The sequence below is a fragment of the Epinephelus moara genome, chromosome 14 (assembly GCF_006386435.1).
Source record: "Epinephelus moara isolate mb chromosome 14, YSFRI_EMoa_1.0, whole genome shotgun sequence".
Classification (NCBI taxonomy): domain Eukaryota; kingdom Metazoa; phylum Chordata; class Actinopteri; order Perciformes; family Serranidae; genus Epinephelus; species Epinephelus moara.
This window is the reverse complement of record NC_065519.1, coordinates 2259802-2286256: the sequence shown is the minus strand read 5'-3', so window position 1 is coordinate 2286256 and position 26455 is coordinate 2259802. Positions and strand designations below refer to the sequence as shown.

Sequence of the window (26455 nt, the reverse complement as noted above, 5' to 3'; positions counted from 1 at the left end):
ATGCTATACTATGACTTTTTTCATGATTTTTTGACGACATCCTATACTATGACTTTTTTCATGATTTTTTGAGGACATCCTATACTATGACTTTTTTCATGATTTTTGACGACATACTATATTGTGACTTTTTTTCACGTGATTTCGGATGACATACTATACATACTATACTTTTTATAGACTTTTTTCGTCAAAATGTCAGCATAGTATGTTGTGAAAAATCAAATTATAGTATGTCTCTAATAGAAAGCTACAGTAGGCCACAAAAAATAGTACAGTAGTAATAGTAACAGTGCATAGTATAGTATGTCATACAGAAACCCTGAGACAGACAGAGACAGGATAATCTGAATGCAGTTTTGTGTGATTTTTCATCAGTGCTTCGTAAAAAAAGCAGAATTATTGTTTGGGAGATTTTCCTGTTACGTGTTGTTGTTCTAAACTAACAGCTGTGTTGTTATTTGTCCTGCAGTGACACCTGGTGCTCAGCTGCTGGAACAGACGGCCAGATTACAGTCTCTCAGTGACACTCTGGGTAGACTGAAGGTAAATAAACTGTCACATCTACAGAAATCATATAAAACATTTATTCAAACTGTGTCTGTGCCACCACCTTTACATCANCCTCCTTAAGTAGCCTAGTTGGGATGGGGTCTAAGAGACACGTTGATGATTTAGATGAAGAAATCACTGCGGTCAGTTCTTGAAGAGAACTCACTCACCTTATAGGCTGATGTAGGCTTATCACCACATTTCCTCTCTTTTCCTCCACTCTGTCAGGACGAAGTGGCAGAGCACGTCGTCCACCAGCATCCTGGAGCTCGAGTTGCATCAGATTTTGCAACGTTCCCTTCAACTTCATTTGTGAAGGTAAGAGCTGCAGACACAGTCAGTCAAAGCTCATCACTGATTTCACTGGGCAGTGTTTTAATAAAAAGAAAGTCGACCTTATGTTGCTTTTTGATTTTCACATTGTTGCTGCAGTTTTTTTTAACACCTCTAAAAGTTTTCCTCTACATGCTCTTCTTGGAGGCGGAGGTGAAAGGATCTCACCACACTGAACTCTTTTCTTTCATCTTCAGGCGAAGGAGGAGAAGCAGGGCGACACGGTGCTGGTGGGTCGGGTCATGGTGCCGTGTGCCCGTGGTCAGGAGCAGGTCCACCGCCTCGTCCTGTCACAGTCTCAGCTGCAGAGAGTTCACAGTCTGCTGCGGACCTAAACGCCACCTGCCCTGCGATCCTGCCTGCTGCACCAACACAACACCACCACCACCACCACCACCCCCCATCATCAGCTTGGCAGCCTGGTCTCCACCCTGGGGCCGAACATGTCAAACCAGGAAGTGTTTCAGATTGCTAACGAAGAGATTACAACCTGCAGGAAGTGATCTTTATCTGTCTGTCGTTCAGGGCTGTGAGTTTGAGATCAGTTTAATCTGAACATCACTTTGGATTTTAGATATCGAGAACTTGTTTGGTCTGTCTTTTAGTGAGCTGATCAATCGACAGAAAATTAATTGGAAACTTTTTGGATTACTTTTTAAATTGTTTTAGTCATTTTAAGCCAATTCAAGTTAATAATCTGTGACTGCTGCTTCTTCAGTGTGAGATTTTGCTGCTTTCCTTTGTGACATCTGACAGTTGACTGAATATTTTTTAGTTTTGGACAGTTTGTTTTAACATTATACAAGAAAATATCACATATCATGACGACAAAAGTGGAAACTTTCTAGCATTTCTTTCATCAGTCTCCAGTCAAAATCAGATTCAACTGAACTTCAGGGTTCCCACACTTATTTTTTTTACATCAAATGCAAGGACTTGTCAAGGACTTTCCAGGCCCATTTCCCTCAAAATCAAGGGCCCAACACAGCATAGTTTAAAACACAGATCAAAATTAATTACTGTTACACACTGAGAATTTTAGGCTCAATTTCTATTCTTGTGCACTGAATAACCCGTGTCTATTTTAAAAACATTTGAGGCTGAAAAATTTATTCTTTCCCCCTCAAACTCAGACTTTCAAGAATTTCAAGGACCTGTGGGAACCCCGAGTCTTAGTTTTTCTTAAGTGACTTGTATCAGACTGCTCATCTCTCACCTACAGCCCTGCATGTTGTAACTTACAGACTGTGAGGCGATCACAGATCCATCCTCACAACTGAAACGTCTGCGTTTAGTTTTGTTGCCATAAACAGTAGCAGATATCCTTGTACCTGCGGTGCTGCATGCTGCCCTGATGTTCTGTTGTTGTTTAGAGTTTTATCAGACTGGTGTTTGGCCCCGGGGTGAAACCTGCACAGTGTGGTTTCTATCAGAACATTGGATGTCGCTCCGTGTTTCTATCACTGTTAAAGCTACGCAGTATTACTGTAGAAGGATCATGACTGTGTTGTAAATCTTTAATCAGGTGTCGCTGTGGCGTGCTCCATTTTTATATCTGTCTAAAGGGAAGTAAGGATCATGTAATTTAGAAATGAAACAGATTAATATCAGATTTGTCCGTTTACAGGAGTTTTACTGTGGTTTGATCAAAGAGACTTTTTGCACATTTAACGACCACAGAGACGACGTCCTGCACGCTGAGTTTACTGGATGAACTTTATTTCACTGACGACAAAAACATTTCAGTGATGAAGTTAACATGCGAGCAAACTCCAGGGGCCAGATGCATAAAGGACAAGTACGCACAAAAACATGCCCATGCCTTTTCTCACATATAAACCGGTATTCATGAACGAAGAATATGCACACGTCACGCAGACGTCAGACCAGACGTGCACATGGCTTTGGCCAAGATAGCTGCAATGATATGACGAGGCACATTTATTTAATTTTTAATAATTTGAGTGATACATGTCATCATATTTTTTTTTACATTCATCTCCCTGTTAGTGATCGTTCAGTATCCTGTGAAGCACTTTGTAAAGTCAGTTTGAACTTGAGCACTACGAATGAATCATTGATCATCCCTCTGACGTTTAATGATCACAATGATTGAGATTCTCCCGTGATGATGATTTGCAGAGATGTGATGAATTAGGGGAACGAACACTACAAATTGCCAAACCGGTCAAACCTGGCACCGTTGGAGAAACTCAGCAATGCAACACCGTCAGTGACATTGCTCCTTATTTATCGTATTTGTCATGGACAGGTCTGATGAGTGATGGAGGGGCACAAGTATCGATACGCAAATATGTTTGAGGGCGTGTCTACATCCGTTTATGGGATATTTTGGGTGTGGAAATGAGGCTCGTGCACCAAATTGATTGAGATTCATAAAACATAATCTGGCTTTATGAATCTGATGAAAATATTGCGTGAATCTGCTCCAAGTTTTATGCGTCTGGCCCCAGTGTGTGTGTGTGTGTGTGTGTGTGTGTGTGTGTGTTGAGGATTTTGTGTTCTGCTCTGTGGTTTGATTGAAACTTTGCAGACTGCACAGAAGAGAAGCTGAAAAAACCTCGAAGATTTACTGTGTAAAATGCAGATAAATTAAATTCTTTTGCAGATTTTTCATGTTTATTTAAAAACTCAGATGAAGCGTTAGATGGTTTAAATTATTTAGTATTTATTACACTTGTGCTGTAAACTCCAGTGAGCTGACTACTTTTACACGCTCGGTATAAAAAAAAAAAGACACGCTGGTTGTTTTGGTAAAGTTACTGAAAAACAAAAATCCAGAGACGTGTGTGTTACTGTTGTTCTGTTTCCTGTTGCAGTTTCAAACGTCGTCCGAGCCTTAAACCTGCAGAGAGCCTCGTGGTAAAGAGCGGTCACCTGCCTTATGTTTGATTTGATCCGATCAAACCTCGTTTAAAGCAAAACTTCATCTTTGCCAAAGAATCTTTGTTTCTCGTCACCACGTTTGCCACGGCTGATTTTAAAAGGCTTTTAGTTTATTAATCCATGCTAATTATTTTATTTAATGATCTGTTAGAGTATTTATGTTTACAGTGTCGTCATGACTTGAAGTTTTATTTGATGATTAATTTAATTAATGGGCATAGTGCATCTACACAGCTGTAGTTACAGAAGGACGTGTGTTATTTATTCATGGTGTTATTTATCTGTGCAGCTGATGTTCTGACTCTGCAGCTTGTCTAACTTGTCTTACCTTCTCCTCCTGTGGCTTCCTGCTCTTGCACAACCGATAACTGATCAATAAAGACATTAAAGCCAGCGTATCGTCAGCCTCACTGTCTTCAATCAAAACAGGGAATTTAGCAAAAATGATAAAGAATCTAGTTTATTTTTACATGAAAAGGCATTTTCAAGTTTAACCAGTTAACACAGGTCACTGGTCGTACGAAGAAAAGAATTCTACTTTTCTACATAATCTTTAAAATACAAACTAAAACTGTGGTCACAAATATATTAAAGCTAAATTTAGTTAGGTAGTCTTGTTCTTAATGTTACAGAAATTGTAAAAATATTTTCACATCATTGATTTAATCTACAGTAAAAAAGTTTGACAGGTGTGTTTGATCAGTGCCACGCTGTTCTCCTGCCCAGGACATGGTTAGTGATCCGCTGAAACACAGGAAACAGGTTGTTTGTGTAAATAAATCATTTAAATTAATAAACAAATGTATAAAGTTAGTCTCTGACACACTTTGAGAACTGCTCAGGAAATAAGTAGGGCTGTACCCGACTCAGAATGATGTTAGTCGAATCAGATTTAGACGTTTATAACGAATATATACGACTTTGTGAACGAGAGCAGATGTTTGTTTTGTACCTTGTTGTAGAGTTGAGCGTTCAGTCGGTAAGATCGATACTCTGCTTTCCTTCTTTCCTCCTCTCTCCTCCTCTGCACCTCCGGAAGATTCTCATAAATCCTGGTGAAAAGACGACGGTGTGATTAAACGTTTTTAAAGACAAACTTAATATTGTTATATGGTTTAGACACTTCTGCAACATCTGAGTTAAACAAAAGTAGAGTAGCACCAGTTTCACTTTCACCTGAAACTCTACCTGATAGAGATGATACATGGTTGTCAGGGTGTCTACAGGAGTCAGACACGTATTGCTCTTTAAGACCTTTTCAGTGGGATGCACCGATATATAAACTAAACATCAGTATCAGCTAATATCTGCCTTCTTGACTGCCGTCGTCCTTTCGGAGAACAAAGCAAATCAAAGTCTTACTGTTTGGATCTCTGGATCATCTCCTTCCTGGGAACAGCTCTCCTGAGCAGAGCGGTGCCTGAACACACAGACACAAACCAAACAGTCATCAGTCCAGGTTTTAAAATAGCACCTTAATGTATATTAATATTAATATACCTGGAGTGTCACGGTTGATTCTAAATTCAAATGAGCTTTTAATTTCAGTAACTGAAATCAAAAACAATAATAAATAAATAAATACATAAAGATGGCTCGACTGACTGATCAACATGTCTGCCTTTAAAGGGGCAGCCCTACAAATTAGCCTAGAATATTTTAACTTAAAATATTTCCCCTTCTGCTGATGAAAACGTCAGCCAATCAATCTGATATAAAACCAGCTGTTAGGGGTCAGTTAATAAACCAACATTAATAATTAATATATAAATAATTAACCCAGACCTCTTTTGGGGGCGCTGGGGTATCCTCCTCTTATTTTTTAATTGTTTATTAACAAGCCACTTTTGATGGTTTTAATGCACTCAGGCTCCTTATTTACACCCAGTGTGAATGAATTTATTTTCATTGTGAACTGGAAAATCTTTGGCGAGCCACCCAACACCCTGTCATGGGCCAGATTTTGGGTGGCAAGTTAAGTATGACTGATGTAGCCTCTGTTTTTAAAGAAGAATTAGTCAATGTAAATGACAGTTGTCGTTGCAGTCGAGGAATGACTGTAGCAGAGAAAAGCCAAACTTTCTTCTGTGAAAAATCACCAATCACTAATAAAAGCTTCCAAACACAACCAGACATGTTTCAGCAGGAATATGATCCAAAGCCAGGGAGAAATGAACATTAGCAACCAAGCTTACATGTTTCCCTGATGTTAGCACGTTTCTACATGTGGCTACATGCTACATGTAGTATGTAAACACTTGCACACGCAGCGTGCCTGGAGCAGATGACCTTATAAAGAAATCTGTCACAAGCTGATGTCAGCTCGTCTTGTGGAAACAGAGTATTCAGAACAGTCTGAGGCCTGAGGGTTTTACTTTTTAGAGTCAAATTAAATTGTGACACCCCTCATAAACACTACAGTGAGTTTATAAAACCATTTTTCCTGGAGTAAAAGAATCCAGCAGCAGGTTTGTTTCTCCTCTTCTGGTGTGTGGTGTCAAGTACCTGCAGGCTTCGGCAGCCTCCCCGGTCCTCCAGGCCGGCTGAACAGTTCATCGCGCTCTCTGCTGAAATCAGCCTGGAGCCTCCTCTCCTCCACCTGCAGAGCCAGACGCTTCACCCTCCGCCTCGACTCAGAGATGAACTCCGGACGATGCATCAGCAGAGCGTCCTGCAGAGCACAGAGGAACGTTTATGGTTTTACAACACAAAAAGGGACAGGAGTATGGGGAACCATTTACTGTTGTTTATCAAAGGTCTAATGAAAATGAAGAGCAGCATCATTTTATCTTGAAGAGCCTGAAAAGTTATTTTCTCATTTAGCTTCTTACTATAAGTGATGTTATTCTACATGAACACGCTCTTCTGACAGTTAACGACAGCTTTTGACTTTAAACTCTTAAAATATACCTTAAGATGTTTTTTCATTTACTTCATTAGTGTTTATTCATCTTATGTGATAGCTAAATACATTTAAAGCTAAATCTAGGAGCCTCAAACTCGTACCACACTTTAAAAAGGCCTTTGAAATGTTTGAGTCATCTGTACTTTTCATGAAAACAACAGTTTCTTATATCTATAGCTGACGTACTCTTGTTTAGGACTTAAGTTGAAGTGATGTTTTATAAAGGTAAAGTTGAACCAACCTGTAGAGAGATCCGTGTCAGACCAGAGAACGGCGTTTTGGTTCTTGGATCTACATCAGGTTCAGGCTGAGGTTGGTTTCTGTCTTGGTGGACTTGTCTCTGTCTGAGTGGTTCTCTCCACGGATGGGTTTGGCTGTATGGTTCAAACCAGGCGGTGCTAGGCCTCCAGGTCGACTCCTCTTCCTCCGGCCGGTTCTCCTTCCTCGCCTCTGACCTCAGCTCGTCAGCAGCGATGAACCATGACACACCTGCAGAAATTCAAACCAGCCGAGTCAACACGAGGGTTTAGTTTATATCTGAGAGCGCAGCAGCTCAGGTGTAGGGTCACGTACCTTCAGGGTAGGTCTTTGGGGGGCTCCTCTTGCTCTTCCTCTGTTTTTGTGAGCCCTGGCTCTTAGACGGGCTCTTCCTCCCTCCTCTTCCTCTGTCCAAGCTGGACGAGGAAGATGAGACCTGCCTGGAAGTTCTGGCTTCACCAGGTGAAGGGAAGGTGGTTCCAACGTCTCTGGTGTGTCGTCGAGTCCCGTTACTGACGAGCTCCAGGTCACCTGAGGAAACAGGAAACAACAGTGTGAAGAATGTTTTTATCCTCATCTTCTTTACTGTGTTTGGTTTTTATTTATTTAATTTAAAATGATTATTATTTTATCCATGATCGTCCAGCCCTGAGATAAACTTCAGACATGTACAGAATAACTTCATATAACACTCCTCAGTCAGAGACCTCTCTCCGGCTGCACTGACCTGCCTGGATGCCTCTGCTGACCAGTTTAACGGCCTTCTTAGCTGCCAGCGTCCTGGAGGGGCCGCGGTGTGACGGGAGCGTGTAAGTGCTGGTTGATGATGCAGAACCAGCAGTAACCTGAGGACCAATGAAATGACATCAAACATTTAGAGCCGATCAGTAACTACGAGTCACTGCAGCTCTGTGTCACTTTGTCCTGTGGTTTTATTGAAAGTCTTTACACAGAACACAGTCTGACATGTCTCGGCAGGAAAAGACACAGGTGTAAATAAATAAATGGCTGAGTTCCATTTAGCTGCTTCAGTTTCAGGGTCCTGGTACTGTGCTTGCTGGTTCACTGTCACACTGTCATAGTTTACTGGGACACCTGGATAGAGCAGGGCTGTTATTAAGGCCAAGACACAGCAAACTGACATCAAAGAACTAGAGGTGATGAAAGCAGACTGCTGCATCGCCTCATGTCGCCTGTTTCTTGGCCAAAAAGTTGCACTTGAACACACCGCAAAGACTACAGCAGACGGGTAACTAGCATGTATGGTCTCTGCCTGCATGAGAGGAAATAACTCTCCACACCAGCATGCAGCAGGTGTCTGTGTTAAAGATGCTAGTTAGCCAGTTAGCATATCAAGAACACAACCTGATGTTGAAGTTGAAAGAACAAATGATATTTTCTATGCACCAGTAAACAACAACACAAACAGTCACAGATTGTTTCTACTAAAAGAGCTCAATGGCTAAAAAATAAACTTACATTATGTAACAAGTTTGTTTTGGTCTGACTCCCTCTGGACTTTAGCCGTTTACCTTCCTCACTTCTGTTTATCTTGTGTGAGCTGAACTGACAATCAGAATGATTTATTTTACCAATGAGCTCTGGTGATTTTCAACCTGCTGAATCAGCCAGAAATAAGCTGAGGAGAGCCCACTAGTACCAACAGTGCAGGACACAACACAAACACTAGGGTAACAGATGCTGACCGATGACCATCAGCGTTGTGTGTGAGGGCCCTTAAGGTTATTAACACCTGAGCTGGTTCTGCTATGACAAGTCAAAATGTCTGCAGTGACAAAAGGCCTGTTTGGTGCTGATAAGGGGTGAAGAAAAAATGATACAGTTCACTTAGTATATGTTTATGCTCATACATATGTAATTAAATTAGCTTCATGTCAGAATAAGAACGAGGACACGGATATACACACCGTGGACTCATCTGTGACGGTGGTCTCTGACAGCGTCATGATGTGAGGCGGCTCTTTGTATCTTCCTCTCCTCCGCTCCCTCCCTTCCTTCTGCTTGTTGATGGTGCTGTACAGTTTACTGAGGCTGGAGCTCGTTTTCAGGATCTGGACTCTGTGGGCGCCGAAGGCTCGGACCAGCCGCGCTGTGTCCACGGTGGACATGGAGCCAGACATGGAGGACAGGGTCTCTGACTCGTCCCGGTCTGCATGACAGAGGTGCGGGCTCTGAGAGGAGTCCTGGGAGAAGCAGGAGGTGAAGGAGTCTCGGCGGTCCTCATCTGCAGGTTGAGAATTTTCTTCTACCTGCAGCCTCTGTGTGGAGGCCTGACGAAGGACGGGAGGTTTACCTTCAACCTTTCTTCCTCCTCTGGCTTCACCACCTCCGCTCCTCTTCACCTCTCCACTGCCCTTCTTTCTGTCTCTCTCTGGAGCGTCTCCTCCCCTCCTCTCTGACATGTTAGCACCTCTTGTGCTCTGAATAAGACGGGACAGGCGTTCCAGCCGCTGCAGCAGCGACGCCTCTCTGTCGCTGGTCGGTCTGGACTCCTCCAGGCTCCACTGATCACAGAACCGCTCCCACAGCTGGTCCAGAGTGCTGCTGCTCTGCTGGGCGGTGGGGTGACGGAGGTCAGAGTCTCTCCTCACCTCGCCTCGCTCCTCTCCTGTCTGAGGAGCGGAGCTTTGGTCCAGGTGATGGCTCGCCATGTCGTAGTCCACATCCACATGAACTGGCTGAAATCTCACACGGCTCGGCTCTGGATGATCGTTACTGGGGAAGTGGACCGGGCTGGTGCCCTGGTCCCTCTTGGAGGCTCCTCGGCTGCTGGATGAAGGCACTCTGGTGACGGCAGCTGATTCATGAGAAGATGTTTTTGGAGTTCCAGTAACACGTGTTGTTTGTGAGGTTCCATCTGCTGATACAGGAGCACCTTCGAGAAAAGAGATCATCACGTTAAGATTGTTTCATTTCATTCATTCATTTTCCATGACTGTTTATCCTGTTAGGGGTCGTGGGGGGGGTGGAGCCTATCCCAACTGACATTGAGGCAGGGTTCACCCTGGACAGGTCACCAGACTATCACAGGGCTGACACATAGAGACAGACAACCATTCACACTCACATTCACACCTACGGACAATTTAGAGTCACCAATTAACCTGCATGTCTTTGGACTGTGGGAGGAAGCTGGAGCACCTGGAACCCACGGAGTTCGCACTAGCAATCGTCTTGCTGTGATGCGACAGTGCTAACCACTGAACCACCATGCCGCCCCAAAATAAACAACACAAACAAACGAAACAAAAGGGAAAAAACAAAAAAAACAAACAATCGGCATTCAGCCACATTGGTCTTTTAAACATCAGCATCGGCCGAGAATTTGACATTTGGTGCATCCCTAGTATGCTTACTTACAAGTGGGACAAACTACTTTGTTATGACGTTGCACTTTGACCTTTGACTCTCCTGCTCACATATCTGTCTCAGTCCATAACACAAAATTTGGAGTAAAAACAAACAGTATGTGATCTGGTATCTTTGGCCACCAAATTTAAAAGTTTGGTGTTAAAAAATATGTCTATCCCTGAGCAGTCAAATCTTTTGGCATGCAGGAAACAAAATATCTATCATCATATCGATCATTATTCATCATTATTTTTTTTTTATTATTTATTTGGGTTCTTTGGATTACAACCAAAACATAAAAAAAAAACTTATGATCCATTGGAAAGCTTTTAGAAATAATCAGCTTCACATAATTTCTTCCCTCTTCTCCAAAAACACTTTCCTGCAGAGCTGAACACAGTGACAGTAACAGTGTCCCTTTAACCTCTGAACAGTCAGTGTATAAAATCAAAACTGATTCTATTATATTAATCTAATTTAACGAGAGTGACACATGTACAAAATAACAGTTATTGAAAAGCTTTCTTTTGTAATTCATCCACAGATGATGTTTGTTTCACACATGCATTGAGCACAACACAACATAATGAGTGTGCGTCCTGTAGGCTCGGCTCACCTCCGTGTTCGGGCTCGTTCATTTTGAAGGTGGCTGTTTTTAACCTCTTGCTGTAGATCCCCTCTGAGTGTCTGATGGTGACGCCTCGGTCCAACCCAGCATCTTGGTGCCCGAGGACCTCGCTGCTGAAGCGTGGGGGGACGGCGTCGTCTGAGCCTGGTCACAAGTCAAAAGTGGTTTGTTACCTCATGATGAGTGAGAGGAGGTCAGACTCAGACTGTATCCTGAGCTGACTGATAAAACCACTGTGTGACTGAAATCTTTCTTTTTGATGCAGAAATGAGCAGAAGATGTTTAAAGATAAGGAGTCCACAGTCCCTCTCGTCCTCCGTCTCTCTGCTGGGGCCCCAGCTCTGCCTTTGTCTCACTCAGCCCCTGAACATGAATAATTAATGCCATGCCTGGTGTAGGTTACAATAGACCAGCTGCTCTCCGTACAGGCTCGGGGGAACCGAGCAGAGCCTCCTCATTTATTACAAATACAACCGACAATTTATTTCTCTCACTTTTATAAAGTCCTTCATTTTTATTCAACTTTTTCACAGTTTGAGTTTAATCAGTTGTACGATGGAGAAGCTGTGCAGTTATTAAGCAGACTGATTTGTCTTCGGTATGTTAATTTGACAAATATGTTTTTTCTTCTCCAAAGATATTCTTCACTTTCATAAACACCCAACATTATTACTGATGTCTTTTCTTCAAAACACTCCACCTACAAAAATTAGAACTAGATTATATGCTCCCCTGTCCTGTTAGTGTCAGATCAACACACCTGAACAGCAGCTGCACCATACTTAACTCCTACAGTACATCTGCCTTCATCAGCCTCACACCTGTAACGGCTCGTTTCCACTTATGTATGTGACTGGTGTACGTAGGTCTGTAAATATAAGGATGATGCCTCTAGTGTCCAACGCAAGGAAGTACATTTCTTTAAAGATGGATAGACACATAATGGAAACTACCTGTAGCCATGGGGGAGGGGCTAATTTTGTTGTTGTTGTTTGACCATCCAGTTGTTTGGAATATTTGCTTGGAACATTACCGTGACAAAAACAGGAACAGTGTTGCATGGCAACAGATAAATGAAGATGTTTACCTGCCAGGTTCGTGGCATGATTTTGGAAATAATTCTAAAAAGGTGTATGAACGACTGAACAAATCTTATGCCTGCACTTTCATATCAAACAGAAAAAGATGATGACTGTATTTTGTATCAGACTGTATATGATGTATAATCATATTTTAGCAGAATAATAATACTCAGAGTCACAGTGTGTTTAAAATACATAAACAAGTTCTTCTTAATCAAACAAACTCACCTGACGATCAACAGGAAACTGAACTGAGGGAAACAGCCTGTTAGCTAGTTAGCAGCCTGTTAGCTAAGCTGGCACACGGTTATACCGACTCTCTGAAATCCACCGCAAAAGTTCCAATTTTTTAAACATACTCGAGGCAAATTCTGGACTGAAATATTACACAGAGAGGAGTTCTGCAGGCACATTAAAAGGCAGGTAGATTCCCGTAGGAATGAATGGACTTCTGACTGACTCGTCCCCGTACACATACGTAAGTGGAACGAGATGTAAGACCAGTGTTTTAACGCCTTTGTCGTCATCTGTGATTTGAAAACATCACATTTCCACACAGTCAGAGAAATAAAATGTACACTAAAAAACAAAGTGCAGTGATGACTTGAGTCATTATCTAGGTACATTTAGTGCGCAGCCAGGGATTCAGAGGGCTATGATGGGATTATATAACAATTATTGATCCATCTTGATGCACTTCAATTTTTTATTTCAATACGTGATTCATTTTTTCTCAATGTGTGACTACTTGCTTCATTTAAAAGCAAGTATTTGTCTTGATCGATGAATAAATAAAGCGATGAATTTACTTGCATGCAGTGTTGCTCTCGCCCAGGTCCCTTTTCCCTTCGACTTCACAGAAGCCAAAATGTTTCCTCTGCAAACTTTTAAATCAGGAAGTGCCACCTGTGGTTGCTCACACTAACCCACTGTGGGATATTTAAGCTGGCAGAGGGTTCAGTGTTTGCATAATGTAATATTTTACCATAAATAAAATGCAATTCAAGTACGGTTGGTTTCAGGTTTTGGACACACTCAAAAAATCTGACACAGTCTGCAGCCTTTTTAGTTTGAGAAGTTAACTTAAGAAGTTATTGAATTAATTTGAAAGCACCTGACAGTCTCCTGCTTGTATGAGAATAATGGCTAATTTATGGCATGGAAAGTTTTTCCCAATAAACTTCATGTTTGTCTCAAAAATATGATAATTTAGACATTAAATTAAAAAAATGCTTGTATTGCTGCCTTTTTTAGGATGAGTTACGAGTGTATCTTGGCTGTAGACTGTTCAGGTGCTGCACTGCCCTCGCAGCTGAATTCAGCGTCTTTTGTTTGGTCAACATCACCTTATCAACAAACATTTAGAGAACTGATTTTTGACATTTGTGAGTTATAAATCTATCATTCCCCCCACCCCTTGGAGCAGCCCTACAGAATGTAATGTAGTAGAAATCACAGAGTAAACCCAACATTTAATGTGATTACAATAATTATATTTCAGATGACTGCACCTGTGTGGGAGCTCTCCATGGTGGTGTCAGAGGGGTCGTTGGAGGAGACGTCAGCTTCTGTTTGAGGGATGTAGAAGACCTCCTCACTGCCTCGTGGTTTGTAAGGCAACAGGACAGGCACTGCTGGAAGGAGAGAAGGAGTCTCTTTGAGTCATCTTTACTCACCACAGAGAGTTTAGAATAAAGCCGTTAATTTCTAATGATCTAATTAAGCCAAGACTGCAGGATCAGAATATGTGGCCTTGTGTAAGCAAAGATGATAAGACACAAACCTAACACAGTATGTTCTCATGTTCAGAACTCTGCCCTCATTTATAGTGTGATAAACAGCTCAGTGAAGGGTTAGGCACTGTACTATAAAACTATAAACCACTCCTGTAACAGAACTAAACATGAGATTATTCTTTATCAGATACTGGTATAACTTTATAAGTACATCCCATAATAAGCCTACCTGGTGCTTCAGTGGTTGAGGGTCTTGGTGACACAAGAACTCTGTGACGTGGTGTGAAAGACTGTGTGGACGTGGAGATCATCCTGTCCCGAGGCACGGTGGTTTTGAAGAGCGTGGAGGTGTCGGCTCTTTCAGGCCGCCGCAGTCTTATTGGCTCTCTGGTGTCGTACCACTCTGGCGGACTGGACAACCCGACGCCTTCGTCCGGGCTGGTGGCAGCAGAGGAGTGTCTGAGGGGGACGAATTCTTTACGTGGCAGCCCCGTTACAGCGTGACTGGGAAAGACGTCAGTGGCTTTGGGGGACAGCGTGAGGTGGACATGTGAGACGTGACCTGTCCTGGTCGGGGACGAACCTGTGGTCTGTTCAGCTTTGTGAATAGCACCAGAAACAGAACTGTCGTGGACAGAGATCTCGCCATCTCGCCTTACAGACTGTGTGTTGTCCTCTTTAGCTTTCACATCCTCTCCACCTAAATCCTTTGACGGCTCTTCAAACTGGCCTCCTACAGCGTCCTGCCTCCTCTGACTCCTCGTAGAAGTCAAGTTTTGGTTTCTGATGCTGAGACTATCGCTTGGTTCAAACACTGACGCCGGGTCTCTGGTTGCCTCATCCTCTTCATCTATGGTTGAGGGAAGCTGCCTGTTAGCTTTAGGTTGTTCAGATGCTCCTGTGGAGAGCTCAGCCAGGTGGAGCAGCTCAGGTGCTGGACTGATGGGAGGTGCAGGAGACGTGGAGGGAGAGGGGGAGGTGGAGCGCCTGCGTGTGGCGATGGTGATAGACGTGAGGGCCTGAGGGTTTGTCCGAGCGAGGGTTACCCCTTCTCTGGCAGCGATCTCACGTATCTGAGCCTCTAGATCTGGACGAGGAGGGTTCTGAAGCTGCACACTGGAGTCGGTGGAGAGATCTGAGGGGATGTGAGAGCTGAGGCGCTGCAGCGGCTGGGACGGCCGGTTGTTGGAGTCACGAAAGGCAGTGACTGTGTCTGTTGGCTGAAGCTGAACCTGCTCCTTGTGGACTCTGACGCTGGATGCTGCACTGCTCTCTGTATCTGTGCTCCCCTGACTCTGAAAGGAGAAGCAACAAAAAAACAAAGTCGGTGTCAAACTGTTGCCCCGTTCACACAGAGATCCTGCAACACTGCCGCAACAGAGACCTTTCAGCACACCGGCTTTGCTTTTTACGCAGAACCAAACAACGCTGGCATCATGTTGCCACAGTGTGTGATTTTAGACCGTATGCCAGAGTTCTGGAAGGCGTGATGTGTAACAAAACAACATCAGCCTCTAGCAACAGGCAGTGATTTCTAACAATAACAATGGCCTAACAATTATTTAGCGTCCCAGTTACATGGCGGTTGTTCTCATTCTCTGCTCGGAAAGTAAGGAGCTCCTGGACCTCACCTCCTCCCCAGACATTTTCTGTTGCTGTTCTTTTTTTCTGAGTCAGCTGCTAACGGCTGCTAGCTAAGTCTCCTGGTGGTCACTCACGGTATGCAGCAAAAAAACAGGCCCTGCGGCCAAAAAAGCATTTTACTCATAGACCACGTTTATAAAAAGGGCCTGTGAGACCAGGAGAGACTGTAGTTTGTTATCCTGTGAATTAATTCCTCCATCACAAACACCCAAAGAAGAAACCTTTGCACTGCAACACTGCACTGGAAACATGGAAACAGTTTCAATGAAATGTTTCCTAAAGTCTGACATGCATCAGTTGACACACCATGCCTGCAACACACCTGTTACCTTCAGCATGAGACCTGAACTGTCCAGAGATCGTACGCAGACATCAGAGAGGAAACATTATTTGGTGAATATCAACATGTTTTTAAAAAAGAGAAATGTGTTTTAAAAAATTCTGTTAATTTGCAGACCTTATAAATTAAGCTGTATGATCTATAATTGCTATGTGTGATGATAAACAGCTTTTCATGAGTGTCCTATTTACCTTCAGAGGGTTTTTCAACAGCAGCTCTCTCTTGATCTCTTCAATCCGCTTTCTGTCCTCTTTGTCCAACTCCAGCGGCTCACACTGCTGTCCTGATATCTTCAGTTTGATCCACTCTGAAACACAGACACTTTTATTCCAGTGCAGATGATAGTCTGTTAGTGCAACATAGGGTTCTTCTGACCCACGGAGGAACAGGAGGCAAGTGTTGTAAAAAGCAATACACATGCCTGCTCATGTTCAGGTGAACAGTATATACATATTTTGGGGAAAATATGACAGTTTGGGACTGTCTGCGCACAATGATGGAGGAGAAGGAAGTGGAGTTTGTTTGTATGTTTTAGACCCTGATCAGACAGAGTGTGTTTGCAGGTTGCTAAAAGCGAGATGCACCACACTGCCTTTTTATGCTGAAGCCTGCTCTGATCAGATGGAGCGCTTTTTGAAGCTTATTGTCTTTTTTTTTTTAAATTGCCAGACAACCACCTAATCATCTGTCCTTAGCTAACAGCTATTTTGGTATTAACAGGGTTCCTACACATTTGGAATTTCAAAATTCCATACTTTTCCATACCCTAATTTCCAGACTTCTCAGCGGTTTTTTTTTTTTTAAAGAGAATATGCGACATCTGAGTAAATATATCAGTGTATCATATTTCACATCATATTTAATTGTTCTTAATAGGCGATTGTAGCCAAGTACCATAATGGCATGCAAATAAAAACTCAGGTAAGTTCAGTGTCTGGGCTGAGGCAAAAAAGTTGTGACTCTCGGTGCAAGCGATGCAGTAACGAGACGTCTGTGTTTTTTCCTTTCATGTGGCTCAGAATCGCCTTCTCCTCCATGTTGCCGATGCAGGGTTCAACACTAAGGTTTTTTTTCACTTGCCCGGTCGGGCAAGTTGGTCAGAGATCTACTTGCCCGAAGTCAGTTTTTACTTGCCCTATAAAAATTGTTTAATTTAAGCGCCTATCAAATAACAAAGACGGCAGTTATTTTTATGTTATGTAATCTTTATTCACACTGTATTTATTAATTAAAACAACATACGTCATGTATTGTAGCTTAATTCCTACACAAAAATGACAGTGTCAGGGCTTAAAGTGAAAAATTTGTCAATCGTTCTCCGTCTATAATTTTGCGCCCTACTTGAGCCATGCCCACCTCTATTTATTTTTCACCCCTCTCTCCAGTTCTGCTGTATTAACACCGGGTTTAATATATTTTGCTTCCATCTCTCTGCCCTGCTCTACTCTACTTCAACGCTACTTAGCTCTCTCTCTACTCTACCAGTAGACTACCACATCCACCTGTTGCACAAAACGCACACAGCAGTGTTTCCCCTAGGATGGAGTTGTAGCAGCGGAGGTGAAGCACACGCATGAAAAATAATTTTCACATGCGTGAAACTTTTTTGTATGCTTGCAAAGCACAGCCTGCTGGGATGTTTCTATGTATCTACTGGCACCAGAAGGGCTCTTTAGGACTAAGTACATACAGTACATGTGTGCACAGTAATGAGCAGGTGAAATGTCTGTCTAGCTTACATATGAGGTGTCTCAAGATTTAGGAACATACAATTTTATTGAATATAATAAAGTAAAAAGTCACTTGACATGCTGCTGTTTTGTGCTATGACCTATTTAAGTGTTGGAAGTTGTTATTTACGTGACAACGCCTGAACGCAACACAAGCTCAGCATGAGTGCCGTGCTGAGCTGCTGTGCGAGCAGCGTGTTTGTCTGTGCGTAACAGCAGTCTGTTGGTTATTTACACAGTGTCCATAACAATAACTTTGTCAGCTGACAAACTGCACCGGGCTCGGGGTCAGGTTTGGTCAGGAAAATGCGGCCCGAGCCGCTCTAGCGTGCTCACCTGTGTGTGTGGCGGAACTCCGCCGTGCGCAATACAGAGAGCAGAGGAGAATTGTTAACGCGTGACCATGTAGAGACAGAAATGACACCATGACATAACACCAGAAATAGTATATTGTTATGTTATCATATGAAGCGTCCCTCGCACAAAATAATATGACTTTAGTTTATGAAGACGTAAGACAGAGCTCTCTCCTCTCCTCTACATAGTGCAGCATGTAGCGGGCTGGTCATACCACTTGTCAATCAGGTAAAAGGGGCGGGATGTTTTCTGAGACGTTTGCTCTCACACAAACTGTGCTTGGCCCGGCATAAAACACGATCCGGATTGATTAAATTATTTTTGGAAATACCTAATTTTCTATTTTAGAAAACAGTATTTTAGAACAGTGGTAAGAGTCTGGAAACATAAATATTTTTCCATACTTTATTTTTAATTTTCCATACTTTTTAATACCTGGAAATTGATCAAATTTATTTCCATACTTTCCATACTTGCGTAGGAACCCTGTATTAAGTACCTTAAAATCTGCATTTAAAAATTGGCATGGGAAAGGGAATTTGGGGAATGGACACAGGGAAATGGAAAGTGGGTACATGAGACCCTCAGAAAAAGGAGAAATCAAAGGGAGAACAACCAGCTGGTCCAGGAGCTTCACCTGGATGATGGTTGGTTCAAAGCTTATATCAGGATGAGTCAGGGACAGTTTGACAGTCTGCTGTCACTCCTTGGGCCTAACAAGGATTGGGAAAATGTCAGAGCAGTTGAGGTTACAGTTTGTTCAGATGTCTCGCAGCTTTCCTAGAAGGGCGATGATGAAAGTGATAGACAGTACCTTCTGCCTCAACATGTCAGGAACTACATACTGTTTATTTATTGTATTTATTTGACAGTAAACAGTAGATTGATTACATGGGAAGGTTAGGGTAAGGTGAAAGGGTGGTTGCCTGGGAACAAAACAAAAGCGGAGCAAGGTTTTTTTTTTACTAGTGGCATTCAATTCAATTTTTATTTTTTTTTTTATTTTAAAAAAAGGCAGTGCGTCTCATGTTTTGTAACCCGCAAAACGCTTTCTGTGTGATCGTGGACTTATGCTGCAGGAGTTTATTTAAATGTTTTAATCTCAAAACTTGTCCCTGAAGATTAGAGTGTAAAATCTCAACTTGTATCCTCTTACCTCTGGCTTTGCTCTCCTCTTGGTCAGTGACGCTGGGTGTACTGGACACCATAGTGGCCGGAGATTCACTCTGCAGTAACTTGGCCACTCTGACTGCCAGCGAGCTCTCACTGCTTCCGTCACTCATCACGCCCTGATCACTGTCCTCTTGGATGGGTGAGGAGGAGCTGCTCTGTGCAGGACTTCTGTCGTTGTCTGAGACACCTGCTGAGTCTGCAGGAGTAGAGGGGATCTGTTGTGTACTCAAACCTGGTAGAGGCTTGCTGACTGGTGGCTGTGGTGGGACTGTGTTATCAGGAGGAGCAGCGCTGCAGCCCTCAGGTTCTGCACGTCGGGCTGACTGGGAGAGGACGAGGGATGACCCTGCACCTCTATCAACAGAGCTATCCTGTGGCCTTCCGTATGCACCTGTGGTAATGAGAGCTTGTGTGGATGGATAATGAGGCTGCCCTGGTGAGGTCACACTCTCTCGACCAATAGAGGTTTCTCTCAGTCTCTCTGAGGTCAACATGGAGTCAGACGAGGACCTCACCCACATCGGGGAGGATCCAGTCATGGGATCCACAGTTGCAGAGAAGGAGGAGAACGAGGAGTCCTGGAGCCTGCTGGTTTTCTTCCTCAGTGAGAGGAAGATGTCATCATCAGAGAGTAGACGAGGCGCAGCAGGGGAGGGTGAGGAGGCCCCTGAAGACCCAGTAGACACCATGTTCTCCGCCTGAGAGAGAAGTTTACGGATCTCCAACAAAGCTTTGGAGCTAACGACAGAATCTGCTGCACTTCGCTCCAAACTACGGCTCGTTTGTAAGGTTGAGTCTGAGTCTCTGTCCCCAAACCTAGCCTTGGTATCTACCGAGGGCTCAGAGTCAAACCTGTCCCCGAGCTGGATGGTGTTCTGACTGCTGGTTAAGCTGCTGTTCATGTGCTCCTGCTGGGTGGTCTGCAGTGTGGAGGGATACAAGTCTTCATTGGGTGGGGAGGAGCGTGTCAGTCTGCGTTCACTCTGGGTATCATCTGTGTCTGAAGAGGAAGAAGCCCGTCTGGTCCGCTCTGGGACAGATACACCTGGACCGAGACTGTCCAGGCTCAGTGGTATGGACATACTGGAGTCCACTGACAGAATGCTGGACCTGGAAAACTCTCCTTTATGGGGACTGTCACCTGAAAATAAAACATGACAGGATTTTTAATGGGGCACAACTGTTCATTTCAGGTAAGGCACATTTACCAAAAAGAAGTAGAGCTGCACAATTAATGGAATATTAATCTCAATCACAATTGACTGCGATACTCAGGAGGTGTGCCTTAATGAAAATTCTACCCTTCCCTTATCTTATCTCATACTTTTCCTGTTTAGAACGCGAGTTTTAAAGGTACCTTCAGAGGGCTGCGTGCTCTTGGTCGGGGTTCCAACAGATCCTTTAATTGTACAGAGATCAGTGGGAGAGAATTCAGGCTCTCTGATTGGCCCTCTGGGCACAAATGGAGTCAAGATTGTTGAGGGAGACTGTTCAATACCCAGGTTATGGAGATACAACTGCAAGAAAAATAAATACAGAACATCAGAATCACGACTACAAATCTCCAGGTATAAAGGTATGATGCAAGCTGAATAAAAATAACAGCAAAATCTTTCCATTTATTTTCCACAAAAACTGAATCTGCAAACAACTGCACAAGTCTACAGTCCTAAACGTATTTTAAATAATACTTAAGAGAAATCCTGTTTGTTTACTCATATTTTCAGTTTTTTAATTACCGGAATTCGTTCTTCAATGTTGAGCTCTCGCGGCCTGGGCAGAGGAGGTGGTGTTGATAGTTTGGACGTCCAGTAAGGAGCGTAGTTATCGACCTCTAGACTGACAGCAGAAGACGCTCCGACCGAAGTTCCTAATTTAACTCCACTGCTGTAACTACCTTGGGAACTTGAGAGTGTCAAATCTCGATCAAGCGACACGTCACTGAACCGACTGAGGCTCACGCGAGCCGCGGGTTGAACTGTGGCAGCTGGCTGATGACGGACATCGTCCTGAGTCTGACTGTTCTCTTCTTCTGCAGGTCTCTCCACTGGCTGATTTTTCCGGGCCGACATGACCACGGTGCTGAGGGAGGAGTGGGACTGTGACCTGCCGAAGGACGAGGTGGAGGGTCTTGCTGCAGAACCAGTGTTGTCTTTGTCACTGGGAGCGCTGCCCACCGCCTCCCCTCTTCTTGTAGAAGAAGAGCCTGAGGGAGCCGTGGAGGAGCTCTGTGTGACATCCTGGTTGGCAGCACTTGAAACAGGAGGCTGTTGTAAACTCATCGCCTGCTGACTCAGGATGCGATTCAGAGAGTCAGATACTGCATCGTAAGCTTTCTTTTTGGGAGAGGTGCCAGAGAATCCCTGCAGTGCTAAACTATCAAATAGTGATGTCTTTCCTGAACTTTGATTTGTCCTCCAAGCGTCTACTTTCTGCATAAAGTTGAGACTTGGGAGAGACTGGACTTTTGCAGAGGTAGCTTCCTCTTGGCTCTGATTTACTATGTCTGGGAGATGGACATCAGCCACAGGAGCAGCTGGCTGTGGAGAGATCCCTGACTGATATGAGTTCTCTTTATTGGATTCTATGGCAGAAAGTTGCCCTATTTTAGCCTTGACGCTGGACTTGGGCGGGGCCTTAAATGCCCCAGGAGTGGACTGAGACTGTGGAAGGAAACCCAGGTAGGACCCATCGATCCCTGTTTGGTTCCCTGAGGACCAGAGGTCCTGTTCTCTGTGACCCCGCAAGACACCTACTGAAAACGGTCCTGTCCACGGCACCCCACCTGGATTTGTTCTGGTCACACTGGGCTTGCCTTCAAACGTTGCTGTGGGATGCGGTGTGAGGGACTGACCAGGTGGTGTGGAGCTTTTCAGCTGCTGGTTTTCAGATTCAGCTTCACGGCTGCTGCTCCTCTCTACCTCAGACAGCAGCTCTCTGTGTAACGCTTCACTACTGTCATCAGGTTTCGTGCTGCGAGGCCCCGTGGTGATGTTACAGACCTCAGACGACAATGATCGTGATTGGTTAGAGTGTGAATCTCTGTCAGGTTGTTGTGTCTGCTGCTGGGGAAGAGAAGCTTCACCTGGAGGACCCTCTCTTCTAAACATACTTTGGTCAGTGTGTGGTTTGGTAACTTCAAGGCTTTGAGACTCTGCAGCTGCCTTCACAGAGGTTTCAGAAGCAGAGGAAACGGCACTGCTGCTGCTGCTTGGCATACCGATATCTTTCTGAAGGAGCTCCAGAAGACGCTGAGCAGGAACGTCCTTACTCAGGAAGAACGTCTCATTTTCAGCAGCTTCTCCTGCTGACTTGTTTGAAGGGTCAGTCAGTGTCTTGGAGACGTTCTCTCTGCTCCCCGGTACTCTCTGTTTGTCAGTCAGTGGTGAGTGAATAGTTTCCCCTTGTCTGTGCTCATCTGTTAGAGACAAACTGTGCTGGGACAGCGAGCAGCAGCTGCTCACTCCTTCTTCAGACAGTCTGGTCACCTGAGCCAAAGGATGCTGGGACAGTGAGTCCTGCTCTGAGGCCTGAGTGGTGCGATCCTGGGATGCAGAGTGAAACCTCTCTGATGCCAGGGAAATGTCTGGATACGCCCTTTAAAAGGTAAATAAATACAATGAGAAACTTCTGAACAGTCAAATGACATGTTATAGAAAAACTATGCTGATTTTTTTCTTACCTTAAAGGGACAAATTCATTGTCACTTTGTTGGAATAAAGAATAATCAGTGAAGTTGTGTCCCGCTCCAGGAAGCAGGGAGAGGGCTGGAGACAGGTTACTGTCCTGAAATTCTGACAATACAGAAGATGCTGAATGTTATTCACAGGCACTTCGAACAGGTTTATGATTTGCAACTTATCCACCGACCATACACTAGAAGACTTTAGTAGAAGATTTTTAAAATATTTCTGAAAGACAAAAGTGTGACATCCTCTCACATCTAAAGTTCAGTGTGAGGTTTTTAGTCACACACTGAGATTTTACAAAGACTGGAAATCTTGCAGGGTCACAATTTGCAAACACAACTAGATTCATTTTTAAGATTATTTCCCATCCTGCTGCTCCCGGTGGAAAATATTACGTACTGAGTGAGAGCAGCTCACACATGGATCAGTCGCCAACACTACCTGAGACTCTGACACATATCGTTCATTTAAAAATACTCTAAAATAATCTGTTACATTATGTACAGTGTTGCTGTTCCTGTTTTGATTTATTGTATGTGTTTATGTAGGCGTCATTAAACCTGACTACAGTTAAGAATGTGTCAAGCTGGATAAACTGGCCCCTTTACAGAAACATTAATGTGCACTGTCCCTGTAATCTTAAACTGTATAAATAAGTAAATAAAACTAGACAACTTGAAATGTGATTTTTCCATTCCTATGTAGATATCATGAAACCATGAGACAAATATACAGTAGAGTTTATATTTTGAGTCAAAACCCCAGATATCCATTAAAACATTTTGTTCTGTATCACCTAATCCAAAATCAACATTATGGATTAAAAGCAGCAGAGTGAAATTCATTGTTGTTTAATGTACCTGGTAGAAAAGAGCGTCCCCACGGCTGCTGAAGCTTCCTGCCATCTGTTTCCAGCCTGGGCTGCCTCTGGTCCTGATCCGCATCACTGTGACTTTGAGCTTCAAGTTGGTTTGTGGATGTTTGTCCAACAGACTGACTCACATCTTCATCTGCTGGTGACTGAGGAGACGCTGCCGCCAGCTGTGAACCGAATTATTACACAATATGACTCACTGTTATTGTCCTCTTGTGTCATTTAATACAACAGTGTCACCTAAAACACAAGAATGTGTCTTTGGAGACTTCAAAAAAACAACTGCTGGTAACAGCCCTCTAGCCTCTGGAGCTGGAGAGGAGCATGCTGCACAAAAACTGTAATAAGTTCTGGAAAATGTCTCACACATTCTCCACATCCTGCTGGTCACACAGCTGAGCATCTTTGATAACTTATTCAGCTCCTCTGTGACGAGGAACACAACAGGAACAGGAAGTTGCTCCTCCCGGCTGACACGACTTTGTATAACTAGTCTCCTCTGTGCTGGACTGGGAGCTGCTCTGTCACTGAAGGTTCATAAGGACGGGCTGCTCACTTGGATTTGTACTTTAATTTATTATATTAATTCACAATCATATCACAATATCCTTTGTATCCTTTACGCAAACTCTAAACTCCATATTATAACATAACAGATGTGTTTTTTGTGTTTGTATTTTCATTTAATTCAACTTTAATATTCAAGGACAATTCTGGAGCTTGCAGCATAAAACATTATCGACTGGACTTGCACTACAAATGTACAGTATCTTTCCAAAGTATGTATTAAGTATGTGAAGTTAAAGATTATGATCCTACTTCAAGTCTGTACGCTAGGCTTCTATTTCATTTACCTATAAGCACATGTACCGCTTGGAGCATTGTGTCACCCTTAACCTGAGCAGAGCTCAGAGGTCTGTCTGTGCCCAGTTGAGATGTGGTATCCTGTCTCTGGCAGTGGAGACTGGACGCTTTCATTTCATTCAATTCCAGAGAACAGAAAATGTCACCGACATGAAATAACCTTTTGCTCTACTGTCCATTTTATCACAATCTCAGATATAAGCTTTTCCTTAAATTGTCTGCAGAATGTCCTGATTTGTTTTCCACTTCTGATGAAAATGTTTCAGTAAGCTCAGTTTGAAGAATAACAAGAAGAAGATAAAGTCTGTTGGGCCTGTGTGTTGATGACTCTGTTGTCATACACACACAGGCCAGAAATACACACATGCACAAACAGGACCTATATGTGCATTAAATGGAGAGATGTCAGGGTGAGGGAGCTGCCTTGGACATGCACCCTGGGCAGTTGGAGGTTCAGCACCTTACTCAAGGACACATTGGCGGTGCCCAGGAAGCAGACTGGCACCTCTCCAGCTACCAGTCCATGCTTCATATTTGGTTCGGACAGGGACTTGAACCGGCAACCCTCCGGTCCCAAATGTTTACCAACTGCATCTGAGGACACTTTATCTTTGACATTTTAAAGATATGGTTTGTAACATGGTGTTACTGCTTTTGTCTGAAATGTTTCGTAGTTTCATGTAAGCCATGTGGGCGGGGCATCTTTTGGTGTATGACACTTAAATAAAAGATCTGAATCTGTATCTTTATATACAACTTTTTAAACTCAATTTACGTGCTGCTGTCAGAGTATATGCAATATGTTGCTTTGAGGAAAAGACACATTTGGTATTAATTAGTAAAAGCAAAATTTTAATGTTTTTTTTTTAATCATGATTACATGATTGTTAACTTTACCAGTAATGAAGAAAAATACTTAGTTTGCAACCGGAGTAACAAATGTAACCCCATTTGGGATTAATAAAGTACTCAATAGATGTTCTTCATATATGCAATGACACAATGTCTGTGTAATTTTGTCATCCTGATTGTCCATACTGTATGGTTGTACGATTTGTTGTACTGTGCATGTTGGTCCATCCTGAGACTGAGATCCCTCCTCCGTTGCTCCTCCTGAGCGTTCTTTCATTATTTCTTTGTTAAAGGAGTCTGGTGGGGAGTTTGGATTCAGATGTTGTACAGACTGTAAAGCCCCTTGAGGAGAATTTGGGATTTTTGAATAAAACTGACTTGTGCCGTGTGACTTTAGGGTTAAATGCAAATCGCCAGTATGTGTAATACACCTGTAGTCACGTCTGTACGTGTTATTCATGTCCTTAATTGTTAGCTTAAGCTTAAAGGTGCTGTTTCTCTGTATGAAGTGAAGTTAGTTGACATCTGTGCAGTTATTCTGGCCTGATTGAAGCTGTAAGAGCTTCATCAGAGATTGATAAATAAGGTTTCCAGACTTTTTGAATAAATGTCAAATGCTGCTAAATGCTAACGCTAATTAAACCGTTGTTGCGACAGTCGCGAATAAGTAAGTTTTCCCTGTTGACTTTAGCTACATTATCTTATGTTATAAGTTAGTTGAGAAGTATGACAAAAAGTTAGCTAAGGGCAACAGGTTAGCTTGGTAACAGACGCGTGGCTACGTTGCGCATACTAATTGCTAACGCTAGCTTGCAACTGATTGTTAGCCGCTCGCCATCCATCACTACTAACCATGGGAACGCAACATTTCGCGTTGACAACGACGTCTACAGGGAGTAACGTCGCGTTAACCGTCTGTTAGCTGTTATTAGCTGCAAACAGGCAGTTAGCAGTTAGCTAGCAGCGACAACAGCTAACGCTGTGTAAACTTTATTCGCGGGTCAAAGCGGCTCGGACGACGAGACAGATCGCTTCGTAACATCATGTCTACACCGGAAATAACGTTAAAGTTCTGTAAATTACCTGCGGAGGCTCCATGTTGTTGATGTTGTCAGTCCGCCACAGTGAGCGCGCTTCCTCCTGCTCGTATCCAAGGACC

At 43.3% G+C, this 26455-nt stretch overlaps 2 protein-coding genes across 8 annotated transcripts in view; one reads left to right on the top strand and one right to left on the bottom strand.

Moving 5' to 3' along the window:
• The window catches only part of dctn1b (dynactin 1b), a 65521-nt gene extending 61331 nt beyond the window's left edge, over positions 1–4190 (top strand). For all 7 annotated transcript variants that reach the window (XM_050062099.1, XM_050062105.1, XM_050062104.1 and 4 more), the window contains 3 exons: positions 473–546; positions 781–870; positions 1083–4190. In XM_050062099.1, coding sequence (XP_049918056.1) covers positions 473–546; positions 781–870; positions 1083–1220 — 302 coding nt within the window. In that variant the 3' untranslated portion in view covers positions 1221–4190. The remainder of the gene's footprint in view (positions 1–472; positions 547–780; positions 871–1082) is intronic.
• A 46-nt stretch (positions 4191–4236) lies between these two features.
• Positions 4237–26455, bottom strand: alms1 (ALMS1 centrosome and basal body associated protein). The gene is made up of 18 exons (XM_050062091.1): positions 26380–26455; positions 23567–23747; positions 22700–22811; positions 20757–22614; positions 20375–20534; positions 19001–20158; positions 15949–16064; positions 14003–15068; positions 13549–13671; positions 10944–11099; positions 8884–9851; positions 7683–7800; positions 7271–7486; positions 6939–7186; positions 6298–6463; positions 5155–5212; positions 4745–4844; positions 4237–4536 (listed from the first exon to the last, which is right to left on the bottom strand). The coding sequence occupies exons 1-18, from the start codon at positions 26392–26394 to the stop codon at positions 4492–4494; spliced, it is 6864 nt and encodes a 2287-aa protein (XP_049918048.1). The 5' UTR covers positions 26395–26455; the 3' UTR covers positions 4237–4491.